Source organism: Sinocyclocheilus grahami, unplaced genomic scaffold (assembly GCF_001515645.1).
Source record: "Sinocyclocheilus grahami isolate Dianchi unplaced genomic scaffold, SAMN03320097.WGS_v1.1 scaffold699.1, whole genome shotgun sequence".
NCBI lineage: Eukaryota > Metazoa > Chordata > Actinopteri > Cypriniformes > Cyprinidae > Sinocyclocheilus > Sinocyclocheilus grahami.
This window is the reverse complement of record NW_015505878.1, coordinates 155,522-165,613: the sequence shown is the minus strand read 5'-3', so window position 1 is coordinate 165,613 and position 10,092 is coordinate 155,522. Positions and strand designations below refer to the sequence as shown.

Below are 10,092 nucleotides of genomic sequence, written 5' to 3'. Positions count from 1 at the left end.
GGTTGGGAGTTTGTGAATCTTGGAGACCAACAGAGTTTTGGCATCAAGACCGCAGGACTGGAGGAGAAAGCAACAGCGTGCCAGATGCTGGTGAGATGGCAATCCACCTAGCATTTAAAAATGAACACTTACTGTCAAACTTTAAGATGCATTAAGATCAAAATGAATGTTTGAGGAACAAATACTGTGGCTCTTGATGTTTTTGGCAGGTGCTGTTTTCCCAAAGAGTCTGGAAATGTTCGAAAACCATTACATTTCCTTGTTTAAAATTAGTTTGAATAAAATAATGCATTTAAAATAAATTAATCTAAATGTATTTTAATGAAATGTTTTGTTTGTGTTGCGGTTCCTCAGGTGTGCTATGCTAAAGAGCTGAAGGAAGGTTTTGTCGAGTACACAGAGCAAGTCGTCAAGCTGATGGTTCCTCTGCTGAAGTTCTACTTCCATGATGATATCCTTCATGAGACTACAATCACTTATATTCCGTATGATCTTGCAGTGTAATGGTCAAAAGTGTTCTTTCTATAACTAATGCTGGTACTAGAATGCAGGACAGGGTTATCTTTTCTTCTAGTTTAACTTGAAGTACTAAAATAACTAAGTGAAATAAAATGTAAGAACTATATAGGTACTATATTTAAAGATCTGTAATAAGTGACACAAACAATCACAAACTAAGTCATTTAAATGCATTGAAATGTATTTATATTCATATGTTATAAGTAATTTATATAAATAAATTTTAAATATAAAAATAAGAACTAGTTCGAAATATTAAATATGGTATATCAGGAAAAAATATGTAGGTGCTTGATATGCTTTCAGAGTGTGTAACAGGCAGTTTAGCAGAAATCTCCAGTATTGGCTGATTACTTGGCCTTCATGCAATAAATTCTGGTTATCACTGGTGTTTTATTATCATTGAGTCTTATAGTTTTTAATTTTTAATGTTGAATCATTTTATTAAATTTTTTATACATGTATATAAATAACACAACACTTCATTTCAGGCAATGAAAGTGTTTTTAATGTATTAATGTTAATATCGGTTTTAGTGAGCCACAATGATCTTGATGGTTATCAACTTCTCTGTTTTAAAGTCTTGATCAGAAAAGATTTCTCACGCTCCTGAGACTTTGTTAGGATCCTTAACATGTTTTTCACGTGTGCGTGTGGCGGCGGCTGAGTCTATGCCTCTCCTGCTGGAATGTGCTCGTGTCAGAGGCCCAGAATATCTCTCACAGATGTGGCACTTCATGTGTGACGCCCTCATCAAATCCATCGGCAATGAACCCGACTCAGATGTGCTGTCAGAAATCATGCACTCGTTTGCAAAGGTAGTTCACATGTAAGCTAGGTCAGTGTTTATTCTGCAGTTCACTGGGGGTTTGTACTGTTAGAGCTGAAAATGCTGTTTGTTCTCCAGTGTTTGTGTGCGTTGTTATAATTCAGTGTGATCTCTCTTAGTGCATCGAGCTGATGGGAGACGGATGCCTGAACAATGAGCACTTTGAGGAACTGGGAGGCATTTTAAAAGGAAAACTAGAGGAGCACTTTAAAAACCAGGAGGTCAGACAAGGTGAGTCGCACAGGATTTTTTTTTATACTCTGAGGCTGCATTTTCATGAGGATAAAAATATAGGTAAAAACGGTAATGTGATATTTTAATATAAAACCACAGTTTTCTGTGTGAATGAATTTTAATGCAATTTATTCCTGTGATCAAAGCGCCATTACTTCAGTCTTCAGTGTCACGTGATCCTTCAGAAATCATTCTAATTTGCTGATCAATAAACATTTATGATTAGTGCTGAAAACAGTTGTGCTGCTTCATATTTTTTTGGTAAATTGTTTTTCAGAATTCTTTGAATAGAAAGGTCAAAAGAACAACATTTGAAATTGAAGTCTTTTGTAACACTATAAATGTTTTTACTGTCACTTTTAAGCAATTTAATATGTACTTGCAGAATAAAAGTATTGATTTCTTTCAAAAACACATCTGAGGAAAAAATTCAGCTCTCTCTCTCTCTCTGGATTCTTTTTATTTTTATTTTTTTCTGGATTTTTATTTTTTTTCTGTTTTAATTATTTTTAGTAATTAAAATGCATATCTAATTAATTGAAATCATGAAATGCTTACAATTATACAAATGACTTTGCTCTGACTAATGATAGCCAAAAATGTACAGCATATAGTAAATTTGCCAGACTATTAAGTTATTCTATAGCAATTGTGCTCATTTTATTCATATTGAAGTCACATTTTCAGAAAATAAAGTTTATCCTTGAATGTAGGTTTGAACACTGTTAATTGGCTAATTAGGTGTCATTGTCAGCCAATTGCAATCTTCTGATGTTTCAATTGTTCTAGCTGTTGTCACCAGTTTTCATCTGAAAAGTCATACAGGTTTGTGGAGGGTTTTTTTTAACTAATGGTTTTTGTTCTCTGCAGCCAAACGACAAGATGAAGACTATGATGAGCAGGTTGAGGAGACGTTACAAGAAGAGGTGAGCAGCTCATCTCGCATGTTTCTTCTAAGTGATTCTTTGGTTTAGATCACTAATTGTGAAGCTCCTTGTGATCTCTCTGTTTAGGATGACAACGACGTCTACATCCTGACCAAGGTGTCGGACATCCTGCACTCGATCTTTAGCAGTTACAGAGAGAAAGTTCTTCCGTGGTTCGAGCAGCTGCTGCAGCTAATCGTCAATCTGATCGTAAGTACTTAGATCTGCAGTTAAGCTCTGTTTTTAACTGGCTATAGACTCTTTATCCACGTATTGTTCCTTTAGTGTCCTCACAGACCCTGGGCGGACAGACAGTGGGGTTTGTGCATATTCGATGACGTAATCGAACACTGCAGCCCATCTTCCTTCAAATACGCAGAGTACTTCCTGCGGCCCACGATGCAGTCGCTGTGTGACACCAGACCGGAGGTGCGACAGGCGGCCGCGTATGGCATTGGCGTCATGGCTCAGTTTGGAGGAGAAAACTACAGGCCTGCTTTCACAGGTTGGACATCCTTTGTCACTTGCAACCTTTGTTGGGCACGATTAGTCCCAGTAGGACACTATGAAATCAGTATAATTTGTTCCCAAATTCCAGTTTATTGATTTAAGTAGGCAAAAAGCATGTCTAATTCATTCAAATCATGCAACTTGTTTAGTTTAACAATTTATTAAGTTTAACAAATTACATTTTTGAGGCCCTGTGAAACCAGTTTTATGGTTTTACTTTTATTATTCTGAAAATAAAACCCCCTCTTGGGTTCCAGTTTAATTACATTTTTAGTAATCAAAAACCATGTCTTAATAACTGGAGCTCTTGCTAAATCTTATAAGTTTTGATTTTAAGTTTAAAAAAATAAAATAAAATAGGGCCCCAAGAAATCGGTTTAGTTTTTTTTTTTTTCTTTGTTTTTCTAGATTCTGTTTTAATGGTTAAATTTAAATTTTAGTATTCCAAAAAGCATGTCTTAATTCATTCAAAACATGGAACTTGACTACAGTTTAACAGTTTATTAAAAGTTTTTAGGGCCTTGTTAAATCAGTTTTATTTCACATTTTTTAAGTTTTTTTTCACCTGGATTCCAGTTTAATGGTTACATTTTTAGTTGGGGATGCACGAGATTGGATTTTTGCCGATATTTTACAACTTGTTTTAGCCGATAGCTGATGCCTATATCGATATATAATTCCTTTTGTTTGGAAAAACACCAACTTTCTCCTGTGCAGAGGTTATAAACAAATTATTTTAAATTGTTAGTTTTGAGCAAAAACTTACTTGTTAGAAGAAAACATTATTAAAGTTATTTTTATAATTACATTGAAAGCTTTGAAAATAACTGATAAAATCAATCACTGCTGAAAATCAATTACTGCTGATTGATGAAGTAATTTTAACATTTTATCCATTTCTTTCCTAATCAAGTCCAATCAGTATAAGCAAACACAGCTGGACTCAAATGAAGGTGTAGAACCATCTCAAGGATGATCAGAAGAAATGGACAGCACCTGAGTTAAATATATGAGTGTCACAGCAAAGGATCTGAATACTTAGGACCATGTGATATTGCAGTTTTACTTTTTTTAATAAATCTGCAAAAATGTCAACAATTCTGTGTTTTTGTGTCAATACGGGGTGATGTGTGTACATTGAGGAGAAAAATTTACTTAAATGATTTTAGCAAATGGCTGCAATATAACAAATAGTGAAACATTTAAGGGGGTCTGAATACTTTCCGTACCCACTGTATATGTAGGTGACAATGTGTGTGTGTGTGTGTGTATATGTGTGTATATATATATATATATATATATATATATATATTTACAAGTGTCATGTTTGTTGTTTTTATTCATGTAAATTATAGCTTCTGACCTTTTACAAATGTATGACATTAATTACTGCTTTATTCAGAAACACTATCTGCGTGAACATTTGGGAGGCGTTATGCAAATCTTCCCACATAGTGAGGTAGATATGTGGGGACGTGTTAGAACGAGCTGTTTTAGGTAGGTGTGGCTGACTCTAAACTTTTATAAAGAGAATCTCTTTGGATTTGAGACTTTAGTCTTTGCAACTTTACAGACCTTCTTTATGCACCAAGAGCTTGTAACACTCCAAAGAGAAAGGAAAAATTGAAATCGCATCATATGACCCCTTTTAATGTTATCTGTGGATGTTACTTTTCGTTTTATTACAAGTAGGCCTACAATGCCCCCTAAGTAAATAAAACGCCTTACCGGACGGGCATTAGAATCCGGGGAGGATGTTGCTGTTGCTGCAAGTGCTAGTGACTGACGCTATCACACACCGGACACCTCATTCTTGCACATGCATCCTCATTAAATGCAGTGAATCTAATCACCATTCAGGCAAAAGTTTGCTTCAAGAATAGGTTTGTCCGACTTGAAGCGGCGCTGCACAGACCGATCGGTGTATGACATCAAATAACCGCAAGAGCTAGAGAGCAAATGAATCGCTCTCGCTGTACTTTGATGTCAAACACCGACTGGTCTGCACAGCACCGCTTCAAGCGAACACACCTTACAAGCGAGCACTGCTGACGTGATCGTATTGCCAGCACAACTTGAGCACATGCAAGTAGGGCTGGGTATCGTTCAAAAATTTTCGATACCGATACCTTGACTTCGATACCGGTTCTTGAACTATACTTTTTTCAATACCAATTTTATGAAATCTATTTGAACAAGATTACATTATCTAAAAAAAAACTTGGTTTTATTTTTCAGCTTGTTGATGTTTATACAGACTCAGAGGACTGCACAAAGGAACAAAATGTAACAAACACAAAATCAGTGCAAATAGTTTTAATAAAGCTCAAATAGTCTTCAGTTTACACATCTGTTAGCTACATTTACACTAGTGCGTGTGACAGAATCACCTAGCTCAGACAGAATCGTCATTTCTATTCATTTTCTACTGATTTACTGATAAGCATTAGCAGTTTCTAGTGCTGTCTGCCTGTGCTCTCTTCCATGATCGCTGCTCTGACTCACGGCAATCGGAAGTTATTACAAAAACTTGATGGTAGTGCAAATGATTTATTCTATTCCCACTAATCTCATTAATACTTTCATTTCAAATTCTTACATTTGATCTATAAATTCAACTGACACTGAAAAATACAACTGCATTAAATAATTATGAGATTATTTTAAATATTTTTTTAATATACAAACAAGAAATTATGGTGGAAATGATACTTTTCAACTAAATTAAAACACCAGTAGGTGCCAGTAGTGAGTGTTTAATGAGTGAGTCATTGAGTCGTTCATTCAAACGATTCGTTCAAACAGCAGATTCATCAGATGTTTATGCATGGGCTAATGAAACTTTGACTCAACCGATTCGTTCAAAACACGGAATCAATCAGCAATAAAATCGGCTGTTTGTTGTGAGATGCGCTGTTTCTGCCTAAAATGTTAGTGACCTAATATTATTGTATTTGCTTATTGAACTGTTTAAAGAACTATTAAACGGTCATAATGGTGAAAACATTGGGTGATGTTGCCTAACTAACTGTATTTTAAATATAAAAACCATTTTGAATTTTTACCTCAGGATGCTGAGTTTCTTGGTGTTGCCCTAACTAACTGTATTTTAAATATAAAAACCATTTTGAATTTTTACCTCAGGATGCTGAGTTTCTTAGTGTTGCACGTTTTGATTTCTCCTGGAGAGGCTGCGTGAGCCTCACCTCAAGCAGCACAATCTTATACTGTCAATAGATGCATTATATACATTAGATGTCCACTATTCGCCACTTATTCGAAATGTAATAAAATCAGAATAATATTGCGTTTTGGTGTTTACATAGTTATTTTTGGTTACTGATGTTTTAATCATGTTACTTGTCTAGCGTTAATGAGTTAAAGGGGTCATATGATGCGATTTTCATTTTTTCCTTTCTCTTTGGAGTGTTACAAGCTCTTGGTGCATAAAGAAGATCTGTAAAGTTGCAAAGACTAAAGTCTCAAATCCAAAGAGATATTCTTCATAAAAGTTAAGTCAGCCACACCCTACCTAAAACGGCTCGTTTGAACACACCCCCACATATCTACCTCACTATGTGGGAAGATTTGCATAACGCCGCCCAAATGTTCACGCAAAGAAAGAAGGCGTGACTTTTATTCTCGCTGTAGTATTGTTGCCGCTGCCGCCATGTCGCGAAGACGCTGTGGGTTTCGTTGTGAAAGCGAAACTACTTTGTTTGGTCTTCCAAAAGAGGACGATATCCGCTTCGTCATGCCTAGAGCTGATCCGTGCTGGTCGCTGAGGAAATACTTCAACTTAGTGCTGTGGATCACCGGATCGGCTTTCACCGCTCCTTCGCCGGGACCGCCGTTCTCGACCCCAAGAAAGTTTATTTATAAAGTTAATATAAATTTATATTCTATTTATTTTTAAGCTTTTCTTCTTCTGGATTTATGATTTAATACAAATGATCAAAAATTATGGTAATAAAAGGCATGGAACACGAACGGCTTATTTAATCTTTAAATATAATCAAATTAAATGTAAAATTCCTAATGCAGAACATGTAGACTTCATATTTCAGTAGCAGTCTTTTTTAACTTGATTTATTCATCCCAAATCCATGAAATTCTGCATTATACAGTAACTATTGTTAACATTTTATATTACATTAGATATATTACATTATTTACATTATACTGTATGCATGTTGTGATTTGTTTTTCCAGAGGCTGTCCCTCTGCTTGTTGGAGTGATCCAGTCTCCAGACTCCAGAGCTAAAGAAAATGTCAATGCCACTGAGAACTGCATCTCTGCTGTGGCCAAAGTCATGAAGTACCGCCCAGAGTGCGTCAACGTCAATGAGATCCTCCCTCATTGGCTGTCCTGGCTGCCACTCAATGAGGATAAAGAGGAAGCTGTCCACACGTTCAGCTATCTCTGTGACCTCATTGAAAGGTGAATGTCTGTTAGCTGATATGAACGCTGGGAGTTTTGAATGCAGGTTTGTGATTTGACTTTAATGTCCATTTCTTTTCGCAGTAACAATCCCATTGTTCTTGGACCTGACAATACGAACCTTCCCAAGATTTTCATTATTATCGCTGACAGTGTTGCGAATGAATCGATTAAAGGCGAAGATGGCTGCAGCAAACGATTGGCCAACGTTATTCGTCAAGTACAAGTAGGTTTCATGTTATTTAATATGAACAAACTGCTTTATTATATACAGGCAAACTAACACCAGTAGAAAGATTGCAGAATTGCAAAATATATATTTTTTTTTTGTGTGCTCAAAAAATAATGCTTTCTACAAAGCTATATAGTTTTGTTTTTATTAATATTTCTTGTGGAATATTAGTGTTTATCTTATGTTGGCACTTATAGATTGTAGGGATGTAACGATTACCGGTTTGACGATAAATCGTGATAAAATACCCCACGGTTAGTATTACCGTTTCATATTTTAATTATCACTATAACCGTATTTGATTACCGCGATTTGAACAACTGAGGATAAATACTGTACTGCACAGGGCTCCAGTGTGCGACCAAATGGGCGCATTTTGAGAATTTTTTTTCTGCCGGTGCGACTAAATTTTGTGTGTGGTCGCACTGGTGCGACCACCGCATTGTTGAACTCATAAGCACTGCATTTCTGTTGCATATGAGAAACATCAAACGGCAAAAAAAACTGAAAGCATAACGAAACCGCGCAACTCGTTTGAGCTGCGCAGCGCTTTGAGTGTAGAGCCTGGTTTATACTCGCCGCGTCAGGAGCGCGAAGCTGCGTGCAGCAAAAATGCACTTAAACCAAAGGTGAACATGTTGGTATTCTTGTGGGACAAAAACATGCAAGCACTGTCACCAAGTTTCGTTTTACTTTTCGTTTTGTTTTCATTTTGAAAAGCTTGTTATCTTTGCTGTTTACTTCACATTATGCTATGGAGGCTCTCTTTTTTTATTTATTTGATTCCTCAGTGTTTGCTAAACGTTCTGTAATTTATTAGTCGGTATATACTGTAATACAGCATGTGGTGTATTTGCCATGCCTCGTCTTGTTCGTTTTTGTTAATACTAAACGTTTTATAAGCTAGTTTGTCATTGTATCTTACTGTTTTATTGTTGTTATGCTTTTTAATTAAGAATAACAATGAATCCATCTTTTGTTTTAGTCTTAAAAAGTGAAAGATCATTTATTAATCAATTATCATTTTGACTTGACCCTTTTCTTTATTTAAAAGCTGAAATGTGAGGTTTACCATTTATGAAACTTTTTCAAAGCTTTATTTGAACATTTACATTAGATATTTGAACATGCTATTAGATAAACTGTTGTCAGTCGTGTTGTCATTTAAAATCCGGACATCATTGGCAACGTTATTGTTTTAGTTATGCAAACAAAAACTAATTTTTTTTGTTTGTTGATTTTAAATGTAAAACTTGGTGAAATGATTTGTGTGTCAGTACATTTCCAGCACATTTTAACAATACCATGATAATACTGATAACCGTGATCATTTTGGTCATTGACCGGTTGATGAAAAACAAGCTTATGTGGATTCTACACATTTAAACAATAAGGTATCTAGTATTATTTATGGAGCAGATAAATACATATAATCATTTATTAATCAATTATCATTTTGACTTGACCCTTTTCTTTATTTAAAAGCTGAAATGTGAGGTTTACCATTTATGAAACTTTTTCAAAGCTTTATTTGAACATTTACATTAGATATTTGAACATGCTATTAGATAAACTGTTGTCAGTCGTGTTGTCATTTAAAATCCGGACATCATTGGCAACGTTATTGTTTTAGTTATGCAAACAAAAACTAATTTTTTTTGTTTGTTGATTTTAAATGTAAAACTTGGTGAAATGATTTGTGTGTCAGTACATTTCCAGCACATTTTAACAATACCATGATAATACTGATAACCGTGATCATTTTGGTCACTATAACCGTAATAAGAAATGTTCATACTGTTACATTCCTAATAGATTGTTGTTAAAAATGGCTTTAATGATTTCAAACTATTTTTTACTACAGTAGTCAACATTTGAAGTGGATCAAAACCTTTCATCAAAGTTGTCCTAAAATAATAATTCCTTACATTTATATAGCGCTTTTCTGGGCACTCAAAGTGTTTTACATAGAAGGGGGGATCTCCTCATCCACCACCAGTGTGCAGCATCCACCTGGATGATGCGACGGCAGCCATAGTGCGCCAGAAAGCCCACCACACACCAGCTTATTGGTGGAGAGGAGACAGAGTGATGAAGCCAATCAGCAGATATGGGGATGGTTAGGAGGTCATGATGGTCAAAGGCCAATGGGAGAATTTGGCCAGGTCACCGGGGTTACACCCCTACTCTTTTTCAAAGGACATCCTGGGATTTTTAATGACCGCAGAGAGTCAGGACCTCGGTTTAACGTCTCATCCGAAAGACGGTGCTTTTTGTCAGTATAGTGTCCCCATCACTACACTGGGGCGTTAGGACCCACACAGATCACAGGGTGAGCACCCCCTGCTGGCCTCACTAACACCTCTTCCAGCAGCAACCTAGTTTTCCCAGGAGGTCTCCC

General features: G+C 35.9%; 1 protein-coding gene across 1 annotated transcript in view; it reads left to right on the top strand.

Moving 5' to 3' along the window:
* The window catches only part of kpnb3 (karyopherin (importin) beta 3), a 54,615-nt gene that overhangs the window by 41,740 nt on the left and 2,783 nt on the right, over nucleotides 1-10,092 (top strand). Inside the window, exons 17-25 of the mRNA XM_016243741.1 lie at nucleotides 3-90; nucleotides 355-451; nucleotides 1,165-1,337; nucleotides 1,468-1,579; nucleotides 2,453-2,508; nucleotides 2,596-2,718; nucleotides 2,794-3,013; nucleotides 7,231-7,459; nucleotides 7,544-7,685. Of these exons, the coding sequence (XP_016099227.1) occupies nucleotides 3-90; nucleotides 355-451; nucleotides 1,165-1,337; nucleotides 1,468-1,579; nucleotides 2,453-2,508; nucleotides 2,596-2,718; nucleotides 2,794-3,013; nucleotides 7,231-7,459; nucleotides 7,544-7,685 (1,240 nt within the window). The remainder of the gene's footprint in view (nucleotides 1-2; nucleotides 91-354; nucleotides 452-1,164; nucleotides 1,338-1,467; nucleotides 1,580-2,452; nucleotides 2,509-2,595; nucleotides 2,719-2,793; nucleotides 3,014-7,230; nucleotides 7,460-7,543; nucleotides 7,686-10,092) is intronic.